At 42.6% G+C, this 17,727-nt stretch overlaps 1 protein-coding gene across 2 annotated transcripts in view; it reads right to left on the bottom strand.

Annotated features, from left to right (window-relative positions):
* PREX2 (phosphatidylinositol-3,4,5-trisphosphate dependent Rac exchange factor 2) overlaps window positions 1–17,727 on the bottom strand; it is a 340,136-nt gene that overhangs the window by 149,288 nt on the left and 173,121 nt on the right. For both annotated transcript variants that reach the window (XM_075826126.1, XM_075826128.1), the window contains exons 19-23: window positions 13,640–13,725; window positions 10,539–10,675; window positions 8,457–8,577; window positions 8,177–8,361; window positions 5,131–5,292 (exon numbers count right to left, since the gene is read on the bottom strand). In XM_075826126.1, the coding sequence (XP_075682241.1) occupies window positions 5,131–5,292; window positions 8,177–8,361; window positions 8,457–8,577; window positions 10,539–10,675; window positions 13,640–13,725 (691 nt within the window). The remainder of the gene's footprint in view (window positions 1–5,130; window positions 5,293–8,176; window positions 8,362–8,456; window positions 8,578–10,538; window positions 10,676–13,639; window positions 13,726–17,727) is intronic.

The following is a 17,727-nucleotide window of genomic DNA, read 5'->3' as shown; positions in this document are numbered from 1 at the left end:
CAGGGCCTCTCCCTACAGGTCCAGGCTCAGAGGGACAACCTGCGTGATGCTTCCCTGGTAGTGCCCCCCAACTCACCTCTTGAACCCCACCTCAAGTTGCCTGACCGGTTCTCAGGGAACCGGAAGACTTTTGTCTCCTTTCGGGAGAGTTGTAGGCTCTATTTTCGCTTAAAGCCCCACTCCTCAGGTTCTGAGAGCCAGCGAGTGGGTATAATTATGTCCCGGCTCCAGGACGGGCCCCAAGAATGGGCCTTCTCCTTGGCTCTTGACGCCCCTGAACTTTCCTCCGTTGATCTTTTCTTTTCTGCTCTCGGGCCCATTTATGACGAGACTGACAAGACTGCCTTTGCCGAGAGTCAGCTGGTGACCTTACGTCAGGGTAAGAGACCTGTAGAGTAGTATTGTTCTGACTTTAGGAAGTGGGGTGTAGCTTCTCGGTGGAATGACCCTGCCTTGAGGTGCCAGTTTAGATGGGTCTGTCGAACACCCTAAAAGACCTGCTAGTTAGCTATCCCTCTGCTGACTCCCTAGATCAGGTTATGACTTTAGCGGTACGACTTGACCGACGTCTCAGGGAACGACGACTTGAACGTTTTTGTGCCTTCTCCTCTGACTCCCCCATGATGCCTCCCGAGGTTCCGTTGCTTCGTTCTTCCACGGAAGACTCGGATGTACCTATGCAACTCTGGGCCTCCGTGTCCCCCCAACAACGTAGAGAGTTCCGCAGGAAGAATGGTCTCTGCTTCTACTGCGGGGATGACAAGCATCAAGTGAACAACTGTCCTAGGCGTAAGAATAAGCAGCCGGAAAACTTCCGCGCCTAAGTGATCATCGGGGAGGTCACTTGGGCGCACAGGTATTTCCCGTAAAGATGAAACCTAACAAAAATCTTGCTTCCCTTTCAGGTCTCTTTTGGTGGTAGGTCTGCTACCGGCAGTGCCTTCGTGGATTCAGGGTCTTCTACTAATATTATGTCTGTGGAATTTGCTATGTCTCTAGCTATGCCATTGATTGATTTGCCTAACCCTGTCCCGGTAGTGGGTATCGACTCCACTCCTCTTGCTAATGGTTATTTTACACAGCATACCCCTGTTTTTGAACTCCTTGTTGGCTCCATGCATTTGGAGCAGTGCTCTGTACTGGTGATGCAGGGATTATCGTCCGATTTGGTTTTAGGCCTTCCCTGTTTGCAGTTGCATAATCCCACGTTTAACTGGAATACTGGGGATCTTACCAAATGGGGTAATGAATGCATGACGTCATGTTTTTCTGTTAATTCTATTTCTCTCCCTGAGGAGGTGAACACTCTACCTGAGTTTGTTCAGGACTTCGCTGATGTTTTCTCTAAAGAGGCCTCCGAAGTGTTACCTCCTCATAGAGAATACGATTGCGCAATCGATTTGGTACCAGGAGCTAAGCTCCCTAAGGGTAGGATATTCAATCTCTCTTGTCCCAACGTGAAGCCATGAGAGAGTATATCCAGGAATGCCTGGCCAAGGGTTACATTCGCCCCTCTACTTCTCCGGTAGGTGCTGGCTTCTTCTTCGTAGGGAAGAAGGATGGTGGTCTTAGGCCGTGCATCGACTACCGGAACTTGAATAATGTCACTGTAAGGAACCAGTACCCCCTTCCTTTGATTCCTGATCTCTTCAATCAGGTTCAGGGGGCCCAATGGTTCTCTAAGTTTGATCTACGGGGGGCTTATAACCTTATCCGCATCAAAGAGGGGGATGAGTGGAAGACAGCGTTTAACACGCCCGAAGGTCATTTCGAATACCTCGTCATGCCCTTTGGGTTGTGTAATGCTCCCGCGGTCTTCCAGAATTTCATAAATGAGATTTTAAGAGACTACCTGGGGGTATTTCTTGTAGTGTACCTTGATGACATACTTGTGTTTTCCAAGGACTGGTCCTCCCACATTGAGCATGTCAGGAAGGTGCTCCAGGTCCTTCGGGAAAACAAACTGTTTGCTAAGACCGAAAAATGTGTGTTTGGGGTGCAAGAGATAACATTTTTGGGTCAAATCCTCACTCCTCATGAATTCCGCATGGACCCCGCCAAGGTCCAGGCTGTGGCGGAATGGGTCCAACCTGCCTCCCTGAAGGCGTTACAGTGCTTCCTGGGATTCGCTAATTATTACAGGAGATTTATTGCTAACTTCTCGGTCATCGCTAAGCCTCTTACGGATCTCACTCGCAAAGGGGCTGATCTCCTCCACTAGCCTCCTGAGGCTGTCCAGGCTTTTGAGGTCCTTAAGAAGTGCTTTATCTCGGCCCCAGTGCTGGTTCAGCGCAACCAAATGGAGCCATTCATCATGGAGGTTGACGACTCCGAGGTGGGAGTGGGTGCTGTCTTGTCCCAGGGTACCAGGTCCCTCACCCATCTCCGTCCCTGTGCCTACTTCTCCAGGAAGTTTTCGCCCACTGAGAGTAACTATGATATTGGCAACCGCAAACTCTTAGCCATTAAATGGGCATTTGAAGAGTGGCGCCACTTCCTGGAGGGGGCTAGGCACCAGGTAACGGTCCTTACCGACCACAGGAATCTGGTTTTCTTAGAATCTGCCCGGAGGCTAAACCCGAGACAAGCTCGATGGGCGTTATTTTTTACCAGATTCAACTTTTTGGTCACCTATAGGGCTGGGTCTAAAAATATTAAGGCTGATGCACTGTTGCGTAGCGTTATGGCCAGCCCTCCTTCGGAGGAAGATCCTGCTTGTATTTTGCCTCCAGGTATAATAATTTCCTCTATTGATTCTGATTTAGGCTCCGAGATTGCGGCTGATCAAGGTTCAGCTCCCGGGAACCTTCCCGAGAACAAGCTGTTTGTTCCCCTGCAACTCCGGCTAAGGGTACTTAGGGAAAATCATGACTCTGCATTATCTGGCCATCCAGGCATCCTGGGTACCAAGCACCTCATTGCCAGAAACTACTGGTGGCCTGGGTTGCTTAAAGACGTTAAGGACTACGTCGCCGCTTGTGAGGTTTGTGCTAGGTCCAAGACTCCCAGGTCACGACAAGCGGGCTTACTATGTTCATTGCCCATTCCCCAGAGACCTTGGATCCATATCTCCATGGATTTTATCACCGATTTTCCTCCATCTCAAGGCAAGTCGGTGGTGTGGGTTGTAGTAGACCGCTTCAGTAAGATGTGCCACTTTGTGCCCCTCAAGAAACGACCCAATGCTAAGACGTTAGCTACCTTGTTTGTCAAACACATCCTGCGTCTCCATGGGGTCCCTGTCAATATTGTTTCTGACAGAGGGGTACAATTTGTTCGTTTAATAACCGGGTCAGTAACTCGTCAGGGGTCTCCCCCTTTTTCTGTAATTTTGGGTTTAATCCACGGTTCTCCTCCTTTTCACCTGGTTCCAACAATCCCGAGGTAGATGTCATTCATCAGGAACTGTGCACAGTCTGGGCCCAGGTTCAAAATAACCTAGAGGCGTCCCAGAGCGTACAAAAGACTCAGGCAGATAGAAGACGTTCTGCTAACCCCTTGTTTGTGGTCAGGAATCTGGTGTGGCTATCTTCTAAAAATTTGCACCTTAAAGTCCCGTCCAAGAAGTTTGCTCCCCGGTTTATAGGGCCGTACAAGGTCATTGAAGTCCTCAACCCTGTCTCCTTCCGACTGGACTTGCCCCCGTCTTTTCGAGTGCACAACGTCTTTCATGCCTCCTTAAATGCTGCTCCCCGTCCTTGGCTCCCTCAAGGGAACCTCCGGTCCCTGTTCTCACCCTTGAGGGGGTAGAATTCGAGGTGGCCAAGATTGTGGACAGCAGGATGGTCCAAGGCTCCCTCCAGTACCTGGTCCATTGGAGAGGATACAAGCCTGAGGAGAGGACTTGGGTACCCGCCCGGGATGTTCACGCTGGGGTATTGCTCAGGAGGTTCCACCTTCGTTTCCCCAATAAACCAGGTCCACCTAGAAAGGGTCCGGTGGCCCCTCATAAAAGGGGGGTACTGTAAAGGATCTGCCAGGCACAACTTCTGTGTCAACGCCCATAGGTAATCAGTCTGCACCTGCTTCTATGTCTGTGAGACTGACTCCATCTTCCACCACTCAAGATGGCAGGCTTAGGAGTGGGAGAGCCTTTCACAGCCTGGCCAGACGGAGCTAGCTCCCGCCCACTGTCTATTTATACCTGCCTTTCCTGTTCCTCCTTTGCCTGTGATTGTTCTATGCTTGTTTCCTGGCTTGCTGCTGCTTGTACTACTCATCCTCGCTTGTTATTGACCTTGGCTTTCTGACCACTCTCCTGCTCAGCGTTTTGTACTTCGTTCTCTCCTGGTTTGACTCGGCTCGTTCACTACTCTTGTTGCTCACGGTGTCTCCGTGGGCAGCTGCCCCATTTCCCTAGCTTCTGTGTACCCTTGTCTGTTTGTCTGTCTTGCACTTACTGAGCGTAGGGACCGTCGCCCAGTTGTACCCCGTCGCTTAGGACGGGTCGTTGCAAGTCGGCAGGGACTGAGTGGCGGGTAGGGCTCACCTGTCTGTCTCCCTACCCTGTCATTACAGTTGTACTGTCTACGCAGATAATACATGAAGGAAGTGTGTTCCCTTAAAATGGCTGCCCCAATAAAAATGTTTAAAAACAAAATAAAATAGCAGCAACATTAAAAAAAAATACATTATTTCTCTTCAACAGACATAATACATTCCCTCTCGATTACACCATTTAGCAGCAAGTACCATGCATAAGTAGATGCATGGCTGTAGGGCATTTCAAGTTCCCTGCTATTGTCCTTCAAATCTATCACCAGACACAGACTGTTTTACAAGAGCCTATAATCTGGACTTCATGATTTATAAAGTCTATTGACAGAATTATGGCTACTGAAAAATATAGGAAATTCTCTGCGGGGTTGTATATTATATAAATACTTTTGCTACCAAAGGCAGCAAATCTAAAAACATTATATTATGGAATTACTGGTTAAGCAGTTCTGGTAACTTTATAATTGAAATATATGTCAGCGATCTATATTATGCTGCCTGAAGACCAGTATGAATAAATATGCAAACTGCTAAATACACACATATATATATATATATATATATATATATATATATATATATATATATATATATATATATAGTAGTATTTAATAGAGATGAAAACTTGGTTACCTTTCTGTAGCTAGTGATCCGCCTGTGGATGTGTTCAATTTTCTCCCGACAAATTATGTTAAATTTATTGTGCAGTTCAGGTGGAATGACTTCATGTAAGGAATGGAGATTGCTACAGTTTTGTACAAATTGTTCATCACTTTTTGCGAGAGCATCTAAGAGCTGAATAAGAGAAGAGAACATATTGTAATATAGTGTTGGAATAAATAGCTTTGTTCTTAAAGGGGCTTTCTACATAGACAATTCCTTTTAGGGTATAGGACGGAAATAGGGGGATCAAGATTGCTCTCCATTAATCAGAGCAGAGACCTACTGCAAAAAGCCTGGAGGAAGCCATACATCCGCAGATGACACAGATGCTCATTGATTTTAGTGAACATGCATAGCATGTCTTCCCATTTACTCACCGCCTAGATGCCAGCGACCACCCTATCAGAAGGGAACAGGGTCGGGGGACTCCCGCTCTTGATATTGGTGTATCCCAGAGCTGGGACCCGCATCTATCAGACATACAGTGAAAGAAATAAGTATTTGATCTCTTGCTGATTTTGTAAGTTTGCCCACTGTCAAAGACATGAACAGTCTAGAATTTTTAGGCTAGGTTAATTTTACCAGTGAGAGATAGATTATATTTAAAAAAAAACTGAAAATCACATAGTCAAAATTCTATATATTTATTTGCATTGTGCACAGAGAAATAAGTATTTGAACCCTTTGGCAAACAAGACTTAATACTTGGTGGCAAAACCCTTGTTGGCAAGCACAGCAGTCAGACGTTTTTTGTAGTTGATGATGAGGTTTGCACACATGTTTGATGGAATTTTGGCCCACTCCTCTTTGCAGATCATCTGTAAATCATTAAGATTTCGAGGCTGTCGCTTGGCAACTCGGATCTTCAGCTCCCTCCATAAGTTTTCGATGGGATTAAGGTCTGGAGACTGGCTAGACCACTCCATGACTTTAATGTGCTTCTTTTTGAGCCACTCCTTTGTTGCCTTGGCTGTATGTTTCGGGTCATTGTCGTGCTGGAAGACCCAGCCACGAGCCATTTTTAATGTCCTGGTGGAGGGAAGGAGGTTGTCACTCAGGATTTGACGGTACATGGCTCTATCCATTCTCCCATTGATGCGGTGAAGTAGTCCTGTGCCCTTAGCAGAGAAACACCCCCAAAACATAATGTTTCCACCTCCATGCTTGACAGTGGGGACGGTGTTCTTTGGGTCATAGGCAGCATTTCTCTTCCTCCAAACACGGCGAGTTGAGTTAATGCCAAAGAGCTCAATTTTAGTCTCATCTGACCACAGCACCTTCTCCCAATCAGTCTCAGAATCATCCAGATGTTCACTTGCATACTTCAGACGGGCCTGTACATGTGCCTTCTTGAACAGGGGGACCTTGCGGGCACTGCAGGATTTTAATCCATTACGGCGTAATGTGTTACCAATGGTTTTCTTGGTGACTGTGGTCCCAGCTGCCTTGAGATCATTAACAAATTCCCCCCGTGTAGTTTTCGGCTGAGCTCTCACCTTCCTCAGGATCAAGGATACCCCACGAGGTGAGATTTTGCATGGAGCCCAAGATCGATGTCGATTGACAGTCATTTTGTATGTCTTCCATTTTCTTACTATTGCACCAACAGTTGTCTCCTTCTCACCCAGCGTCTTACTTATGGTTTTGTAGCCCATTCCAGCCTTGTGCAGGTCTATGATCTTGTCCCTGACATCCTTAGAAAGCTCTTTCGTCTTGCCCATGTTGTAGAGGTTAGAGTCAGACTGATTAATTGAGTCTGTGGACAGGAGTCTTTTATACAGGTGACCATTTAAGACAGCTGTCTTTAATGCAGGCACCAAGTTGATTTGGAGCGTGTAACTGGTCTGGAGGAGGCTGAACTCTTAATGGTTGGTAGGGGATCAAATACTTATTTCTCTGTGCACAATGCAAATAAATATATATAATTTTGACTATGTGATTTTCTGGTTTTTTTTTTTATATATAATCTATCTCTCCCTGGTAAAATTAACCTAGCCTAAAAATTCTAGACTGTTCATGTCTTTGACAGTGGGCAAACTTACAAAATCAGCAAGGGATCAAATACTTATTTCCTTCACTGTATATGGCATATCCGTGGTACAGTAAAACTAAGATATTCAATATCGTTGCACTATAATTTGTTAAAAGACGACGATAATTCAAACTGGAATCTTCTTTCCTCTGCTCCCTCTCTCCTGTCGGTCTTCATTGTAGTTCTGGCATTCCCTTAATAATCAAGTCAGGATAACAATATCATAGGTCCTGTCTAGATTGTGTATAACATTGCCCTGCATCTTAAAGAGTTGTCAGAGAAAACTCTGATTATGATCAGTAAGTAGTGGTGTGTGTGGCTGCAATCTATGGGACAGTTTAATAAGCTACAATTTTTCTTACATGGTATTAGAAAATCAGACGTTAAGATAAAAGTGTCCAAGAATTCCAAGAATCTTCACAAATTCTCTTTATCTTGGGTCATTAATCGTCAGATTCTCCAAAAAAAACTAACATTAGGTTAAAGACTTCCAGTAATAAAATGAGTCCTGGGAAACAAGGATCCACAACAAGCCCTAATAGAGATTAGACCATATCATACACCATCCACTAGATTTTCATCCATAGAGACTTTACCTTATCTACAGCCTTCACCCTCACCTTTTTTTTCCAGATTACGAAATATTCTATTTACAATGGTCATGGGCCATTTTAAGGTAAAACCAAAATCAGTTTACAGTGCCAATCTGCGGAGCACGTAATTGGTTGAAAGATCTAGCACATTTCACTGGTAATGCACATGCAATTGGCAACAGTGAAGAGCCAATAAAGAAATTACATTGGGGGCAAGTAGGTTCAATAATTGGCACTGTAACACAGACCTGAAGATTGGGTGCCTAGTATAGTACAATGCTATATCCGATGATTTTCTGATATATATATATAAAAGGACTTATGTTACAAACATTTATATAAATATACCAGTTGCTTCCTTTTTCACAGTCATGCAGTTTGCATTTCTTACCTTGGAACTTAAGTTGAAAAAGCCTTTTGGTTCCACCATCTTCTCCACTACGTGACATTTGATTCCTGCAGTGCTGTCATATTCATAAATAACGCCATATTCCAGATGAACGTTGTCCACTGTGAGGCTTACATGATCCTTCTTCCCATCTATTATTGCCATAGTACTAAACTTGTCAATAACCTCTTGGGAAGTAAAATTGACATGAATGAATGATGTGCTGTCAGTGAGAGAGCAATTTTGTAAAAGGAAAAAGTTGAGATTTGTAACTTGACTGTACCTTCTACTTTGCAGTCAAAGCCATCCCCATCATTGTCTCCTAGTGGTTTGAGGTGTGTAGGCTTTATGATATCTTCCTTAGCACTCTCAATACTGTCATATATCCATTGTATGGAATCTTGCTAAAAATCAGATACACAAGTTTATTTATTCAGTTTATGCAAATTGGATTCTAAATTCAGCTGCTGATAAAATTGTCATGTCAGTCAGGTCACTTTTTACTGTTACATAAAGGGATGTATATACAGGAGGAGGAGCCTCAAAATAAAAAGAATGGGAGAACTAGTACTGGTTGGACTACCCCATCTAACCATTTTGGGACAGGAGAATCTTGTGTTTGCTGCCCCTCATCTTCCCATTCCTTGAGTATTGTGTGACCTTGGACCAGTCTTGGAGAACTAGTAATGGTTGGACCACCCCATCTCCCTATCTTGGGACAGGAGAATCTTGTGTTTGCTGCCCCTCACCTTCTCATTCCTTGAGAGTTGTGTAACCTTGGGCCAGTCTTGGAGAACTAGTAATGGTTGGACCACCCCATCTCCCTATCTTGGGACAGGATAATCTTGTGTTTGCTGCCCCTCACCTTCCCATTCTTTGAGAGTTGTGTGACCTTGGGCCAGACTTTCTCCCCACCCCTGTTCTCCAACATATGTTGAATAAAGAATGGGGTCAATACTACGGTTCATGGAATGGGTCCAGCCTAATGGTACCTATTGTATGTTCCATTTCAGCTCAGTCTGGTATTTTTTAACACCCATATTTGTCAAGGGTGTGCATATTAAACTTTTTGATTAAAGGATAACAACCATAAGTGTTATACAGAAAACCATTTAGTGCACAAGAAAAATGTGAAAACCATTTTTAATAGTTTGCAGCTACTGTATTGATATGACCATTTGACATTTGATACTTATGCTCTGTGCTTGCTCCTCCTCAGTACAGGCATAATGGGGGGAATTTATTATCAGCTTTATGCCAGTTTTTCCTAGTAAAAATGTAGCACATTTTGGCGCACATCATATTTGTGCTAAAATTTGCGATATTTCTTTTCTCTTGCCACCTTTGAATATGTCAAGAAAAGTAGTCAGGGTTAACTGGGAGTGGGCAGGCCACATATTTATAATTACGAAAGACATAAAATTATGCAAATTGTAGCAGCTTATGGGCCTGTAACCTACAAAAATATTAAAAAGGAATTATCTATTATTTTTTTTTCACCTTTGACAGCTACATAAAATTACTTTTTATATAACACTTTAGGTAGTTATTCTTTTATAAATTTTTTGTTTATATGGCTTCTTTGCCCCACTAAAGTCACATTTTTCAATAAACCAATAAATTCTGAATGGTAATGGTAAGGGCCCCAACCTTTACGGTATGTCTACACGGGTCGGATTTACTTTGGAAAACACTGCAGTAAATCCGACCCAGATGCTGCAGAATATTCCAAGAAAACTGCTTTTTTAATTTTCCTAGTTTTTCACTGCAAAAATCGCAACAATTGGTATTTGTTGCAGATTTATACTTCCCTATTCAACTCAAAGGGAAAAAATTCCCAACAAACACGCAGCCTTTTCACAGTCTTAGAACTTCAATATATTCCTAATTAAGGAATGTTACGGTACTTTCTAGAAGTCATTTCATACTGTGTTGGTCTTTGTCCTTACAGTTTGTCAGAAAAGCAAAATCAGCTCCTGTATGAAAGTAGCACAATGATTATATGATATTATACTCCAGCCACGAATAGTGGTTGGTTTTTCGACATTAGAAGTTGAAATAGGATTGGATCAGACTTGGGATTCAGAATTTACAGAAACTCATCTCAGTGATGAAAATAGTGAAGTTCCTGGTAAGACAAAACTTCTTTACTGAGGGATATGCCACGTGTTTCAACCAAGTAGTGGCTACATTCTATAAGATATCTGTCACAGGGGCAGTTTAACCTACTTACCTTGCAAAAAATAAGGATCCCTATGGATAATTCACATTCAATGCAACATCTTAATATATGAGGAACATCGTGATGCACTGCCAACTTCTTTGTTGGCAACGTGGCAGCATAATAACTTAAAAATATCCTAACCTGCATGGGGCGCCGGTACTTCCTGCATGCAGTCACATGGGCAATAACGCTGGCATGGCTCTCCTTGCTGACATTGATCCCATTCACTTTGATGATACACTGTCCAGGGTGAAGACCAGCAGCTGCTGCCACTGTCCCTGCAGGACACAATATGAGGAATTACCAATCTCAATTAAAATGACATTGCTGCTGTTGATTTACAATCCGACTGCTGATTAAGTTGAATATCCTTCTTTTAAGATGAGAAAAGCAATTTGGAAAGATGACACACTGCCGAGATATATCAATTTAAGCACTCAGAAAAATAGTTTAAACCAGTGCACTATGGGTAAGGTCAGTACTGCTGCAATGACTGTTTTGCAACCCTGATGACACTGAGTAATTGGATTATTTCACCAAAACTCTGTGAAGCAATCTGAAATAAGTTGTATCTGTCTGCTGTAGAGTAGCAGAAATTCATCCATTCATCATCTGCAGAAGAATATTATTTCATATAGTGAGGTTTGTTCTTCTTCTATCCCCAGACAGACAATAAATGATAAACCTGTAATGATGGGGGTAGGGAAACAGACAAGTGAGCCCTAATCTACCCGCCACTCAGTCCCTGCCTACTTGCAACGACCCGCCCTAGGCGACGGGGTACAACTGGGCGACGGTCCCTACGCTCAGTAAGTGCAAGACAGACAAACAGACAAGGGTACACAGAAGCTAGGGAAACGGGGCAGCTGCCCACGGAGACACCGTGAGCAACAAGAGTGGTGAACGAGCCGAGTCAAACCAGGAGTGTACGAGGTACCAAACGCAGAGCATGAGAGTAGTGAACAAGCCGAGTCAAACCAGGAGTGTACGAGGTACCAAATGCAGAGCAGGAGAGTAGTCAACAAGCCAGGGTCAGTATGAAGCAGGGTCAAATAGTTCAGAAGCTGCAGCAGGGCCAGGAAACCAAACGAGAAGAATCACAAGCAAGGAGGAACAGGAAAGGCAGGTATAAATAGACAGAGGGCGGGAGCTAGCTCCGTCTGGCCAGGCTGAGATAGGCTCTCCCACTCCTAAGCCTGCCATCCTGAGTGGTGGAAGATGGAGTCAGTCTCACAGACATAGAAGCAGGTGCAGACTGATTACCTATGGGCGTTGACACAGAAGTTGTGCCTGGCAGATCCTTTACAGTACCCCCCTTTTATGAGGGGCCACCGGACCCTTTCTAGGTGGACCTGGTTTATTGGGGAAACGAAGGTGGAACCTCCTGACCAATACCCCAGCGTGAACATCCCAGGCGGGTACCCAAGTACTCTCCTCAGGCCCGTATCCTCTCCAATGGACCAGGTACTGGAGGCAGCCTTGGACCATCTTGCTGTCCACAATCTTGGCCACCTCGAATTCCACCCCTTCAGGGGTGAGAACGGGGACAGGAGGTTTCCTCGAGGGAGCCAAGGACGGGGAGCAGCGTTTAAGGAGGGAGGCATGAAACACATCGTGTACTCGAAAAGATGGGGGCAACTCCAGTCGGAAGGAGACAGGATTGAGGACTTCAATGACCTTGTACGGCCCTATAAACCGGGGAGCAAACTTCTTGGACGGGACCTTAAGGCGCAAGTTCTTAGACGATAGCCCGTCTGGCCAGGTTGAGATAGGCTCTCCCACTCCTAAGCCTGCCATGCTGAGTGGTGGAAGATGGAGTCAGTCTCACAGACATAGAAGCAGGTGCAGACTGATTACCTATGGGCGTTGACACAGAAGTTGTGCCTGGCAGATCCTTTACAGTACCCCCCTTTTATGAGGGGCCACCGGACCCTTTCTAGGTGGACCTGGTTTATTGGGGAAACGAAGGTGGAACCTCCTGAACAATACCCCAGCGTGAACATCACAGGCGGGTACCCAAGTACTCTTCTCAGGCCCGTATCCTCTCCAATGGACCAGGTACTGGAGGGAGCCTTGGACCATCTTGCTGTCCACAATCTTGGCCACCTCGAATTCCACCCCCTCAGGGGTGAGAACGGGGACAGGAGGTTTCCTCGAGGGAGCCAAGGACGGGGAGCAGCGTTTAAGGAGGGAGGCATGGAACACATCGTGTACTCGAAAAGATGGGGGCAACTTCAGTCGGAAGGAGACAGGATTGAGGACTTCAATGACCTTGTACGGCTCTATAAACCGGGGAGCAAACTTCTTGGACGGGACCTTAAGGCGCAAGTTCTTAGACGATAGCCCATCTGGCCAGGTTGAGATAGGCTCTCCCACTCCTAAGCCTGCCATCCTGAGTGGTGGAAGATGGAGTCAGTCTCACAGACATAGAAGCAGGTGCAGACTGATTACCTATGGGCGTTGACACAGAAGTTGTGCCTGGCAGATCCTTTACAAAACCCCAATATGATGGAATCCTGGGGGGATTGGGCAAAGCTAATGCTTGGTATAACAGGTTAAATGCCACGTAGGATGTGTATTTACAAGCACCATCCCTGAGATTACAATTCCTTTACGAGTGGGGTATGAATATATAGTTATTGTCTTATTAATTATCATAAGGGCAATCTTACATTCTGCCTCCAGTTATGAGGGTAATATATTAGGGTATTGCATTGTCGGTAAAACAATTAATTCAAAAAGGTTTATCTATCCACATCTACACAAGAGTAACCTCTGGGACATCAAATTACATGGAGCTGCCCTTGAAACCCTGTTGCAAAACTATAGACCGCTATATACAGCTGCCTAAATGTGTTCTTGATACTTTGATATTGAGAGTATATTAAGGTTTGCAGATATTATAATTGCCTACATACATTATAATCAGTCATAAAGGGAACATGTCTTTTTGGCTGTAATGCAGGCCAATTCTTTAATCCCACACATGCTCAGACTGAAAAAGTTTTTGGGATTAGTCTACCAGTTTTACAATATTAAAGTCATAAAATAGATAGATAGATAGATAGATAGATAGATAGATAGATAGATAGATAGATAGATAGATAGATAGATAGATAGATAGATAGATAGATAGATAGATAGATAGATAGATAGATAGTAGATTGACAGATGAGTTTTTACTTTCAGACACAATGAACTTCACAGGTAGATTAGATGGCATTACTAAAACGTAACTGTACCTCTACCCACAGCATGTACAACAGATGGTCCAAAGCCCCTTATCTGGAAGCCGAGTCCTTCTGGTGAATCTGGAATTTTTACTGTCCTGGCAAAGAAGTGAAGTAATAGTGTCGGTATTAGATGTTAAAATGGGAGCTAAGTCTAAACATCTTACAATAATACTTTGATTTCAGCTGAGTATATAATATACAGAAAAGGCAAGAAGGTTCAAGCATCAATATCTTAAACAAAATGCAGCTTTTATTGAGGTTCCATAAAATCAGGGACAACACATAGAACAGAAGCTTCTGTTCTATGTGTTGTCCCTGATTTTATGGAACCTCAATAAAAGCCGCATTTTGTTCAAGATATTGATGCTTGAACCTTCTTGCCTTTTCTGCTCCAATTTGGTGCAGTCCTGCACCCTCCGCGCATCTACTTGGTTGGTGAGCTGGATACAAATGAACTGTTTCTGTTGAGTATATAATATAGTTATGATATATTTCTCCTGCACATAATACGTCATATTTATCAGTGGAAATATAATACCAATTTTAAGGATGCATAGAAAAAAACAATCTCTAATATATAAAAATTGCATGCAACATTTTTTAGAAAAATTAAATTATTTCTTCAATATATCAAATATGAGTCTGTGCACAAGTGTTCTTGAAGGAGTGAAGAAACAAATATACAGACTTTAGATCAAACGGTTTTATGCATAAAGCATAATATGGGAAAACGAATTTCAATAAAACCATATAATTGAGAGAATTAATATAAACCTGGAGAGTTTTTCATTTTGATGCCTTAATATACTGCATAATAATATTGCTGACTGAATTATACATCACATCACTACTTGCATTTAAATTCAATAACTATATTTACTGTCAGAATCAAGAATACCATAAAAATTGTACATTGTAATCCGAAATAAATAAAATGACAAGATATAGATGCAGCAGAGCTGTCTTTTTTCAGCTTGCACACTGTGTTGAGTTATTTAAGGTGTGCCATAGGAAGGCAGGTGAACCTAATGAGTTAAGGGGTTGTTTCAATAACATAATCCCATTCCATATGCCCTGTATATGACATTATAAAGAGGAGTCTCTTACTTGAGATCCGTCCTCTAATAGCCATAATGGAGAACTTCTTGCTCTGGCGGACATGGGCCAGCCATGTATTACATTGTCAGCCATTCATTTGAATGTCCAGCATGTAATACTACATCCTCCCTGCAGTGGCCACTGTTCTCCAGTGGTTTCACAATGCGAACCCATAGCAAACAGGCAATTACTGGGCCAACTTCATTTGAAAAATAGGTAGCATTGATGAGACAACCTCTTTAAGGTGGTCAAATTATTGCTTCGCTGACAACTATGTTTCACACCCACTCCCCCATTAACATGCATGTTTAACCGGGTTTCAGTTAGCATGTCATTTTCGTATAGGGGAACAAGATTAGTATGAAATCCAATCAACTGATCCCTGTTATAGTCCCTGAGACATTATAACTGTCCCCATACACATTGTTGGTGGATCTGCCATCAAATATCTATTGTGTATTGAAAGTTCACCAAAAAAACAATGAAAAATTACTTCAAAACTACAAAGGGTTTGTTTACAGTTTATAACCATGGAGACACATAGGACAGCATATGAGCTGTATACACAAATTTGTAGATTTTTTTTAAGGTTACTTAATTAATTTATTTAAGATTCATTAAAACAATAAAAATGGTTACCAAAAGTGCATATAGCAATTATATCCACACCTATAAAAGTGAAGCTACACCATCTAGACCCATCCACGTGCCCTTGTTTTAAAAAGAACTGAGTGTATTTGTTTTGGCTTTGAAGTCTCTTTCTGGTTTAAACATTAATTAGGGATTCCTGTAAAATGTCCCACTTCATCACAAATTACTTATTCTAAATCAAAGTACCATTCTGTCATTGTAGACCTTGGACTAAAGTTTAAGTCATTCTCCAAAGGAAATAACTTTATAGGTGGAAATAGAATTAAGCAAAGCTACTGCAAAAACAATTAGGTACAAGAGCCAGCAAAGCAAGCGGCCATGGAAAATACAAGTCTGCACCAAAAACAGCAAGATATAAAAGAACATGGGCTTGGTTGGAAAATATATTCATCTGGGATACAGCCAAGTCTCCCAATTAGAAAACATAGGCTTTTAATATCTACTTTTCATGTTATTGCTGCTTATACACACAATACCTGTCGTATTCTTATTAAAAATACCTAGATTGATTCTGTTCTGCGTCATAACTTTTCTATATATGTCCCAAGATTTATATTTTTTGTCTCCCTGTTTTCTCACCTAGCAATATCTAGCTGTGAGACAGATTGCAGCATCAGAAACCTCCTCCCACTGCTCTGTCAGCAATGGAGACCAGGCAAAGCTTTGCTCTGTGACTTAGCCAAGCCCACCCCTCAGCCACCTCCCAGCTTGAGAAAGAGGGGAAACAGAAGGAGAAGGAACTCCGTTTTTTCCAAAGTGTTTAAACAAGACTGTGTGTTTCAGGATCTTGCAGAGTGTCTTGTAGACTGAGAATAGAAGTTTTCTTTATATTTATTTCCACGTATCTAGTTAATCCTTTCTGATATCTGAAAATTTCTCTTCACACCACATATATGCAAAATATATTTTGCCTCGACAGAACAGATTTATTTATAGAAACGTTTTTTTTCCCCGGTATAACATTTCCATTACCTTCAATGGTAATCATTATGCAAAATGGTCCTTGTACAGATAGCAATAAGCAACTAAAATAGTTGTATTTAAATGTGGGCATATTATCTGTACATCTACAGTCACATTTACTACTGTTTGCACATTGCTAGAATTTTCTTGATTTTGCATTTAGAAAATAGATACAATAGTACGTTCAGGCTGTAGAAATGTACGAATACAAGAATATATAGGTATTATGTTGTAAGCAACACTTATCATATGTTAATAAAACAAGCTTACACTTCACACTCTGCTGCTTGCTATATACTGATTATGTAGCTGTATCAGTTCCCAGTATCAGACTTCCTACTGCCAAACACTAGTCCCTGAAGCATTGGAAACACTGCATCCAAATATTCTTCACAGCGGGAAGAGCATCTGACCTTCCATATACTGGCTTTAAAACCAAACAAAATAATTAAGTACATTCTACATTGCAACATTGTTTCCTTGCCAGACAAAATTTACCCACAGCGAGCCCTTTAAAGTGTGCCAGTCACTTACACATCCAGGCAAGTAGTCCTCTAATGTCTGCCAGTCATTCACACGTGAAGGCAAGTAGTCTACCTTAAGTTCTTTAAAGTTTCCAGTCATTCACACATCAAGGCAAGGATTACACACTGAGTTCTTTTCAAGTGTGCCAGTCTCTCAGACTGAAGTATACTTAGGTCTGGTCTGCACAAACATGGCATCTGCAGTCATGTGAGGGTCACTGCAAAAGGCTTTAATACGGCTGCAGACTATGTGTGTCCTAATACAACCACAAACTAAACTACCTGCAACCAGGGATGTTGGTAGTCTCTGAAGATATATGGGGCACCAAGGGGCACTGGTGGAAGGGGCAGATGCAAATACAATTGAATGTAACAATTGCTGTACACTGGGCAAAAGACCTGGGGCGTGTGCCCTGGTGCCAGCAACTATGTTGCCTGCAACTTTATTGCAGCACATAACCGTCGTGCAACTTTTACATTCCAATAGAAGCAATATTTTCTAATGAGTCTGAGATCCTTTCTCCCTGAGTTTCATTATTTAAGAACATCACTCATTGCAATGTTCTACAGAATATGTTGTCGCTATATGTGCCGATCTCCATTTAAAGTCTATAGGAATGGTGGAAAAAGCGATCCACTATTTCTGTCAGTCCCATAGATATTGAATGCCTGTGGATAGGTAATAATTGTCAATTCTGGGAATACCTCTTTAAGATAATAATAATAATAATAATAATAATAATAATAATAATAATAATTAATAATTGATATGTCTGATGTGTCAATGGCTGGGTTCTCTGACCCTCCACTGTACTGTTCCCTGCCTTATACAATTTGATGATCTACTTGAATGACAAAACT

Source organism: Rhinoderma darwinii, chromosome 5, assembly GCF_050947455.1.
Source record: "Rhinoderma darwinii isolate aRhiDar2 chromosome 5, aRhiDar2.hap1, whole genome shotgun sequence".
Taxonomy (NCBI): domain Eukaryota; kingdom Metazoa; phylum Chordata; class Amphibia; order Anura; family Rhinodermatidae; genus Rhinoderma; species Rhinoderma darwinii.
Note: the sequence above shows the minus strand (reverse complement) of the source record. Positions and strands in the feature narration are given on the sequence as shown.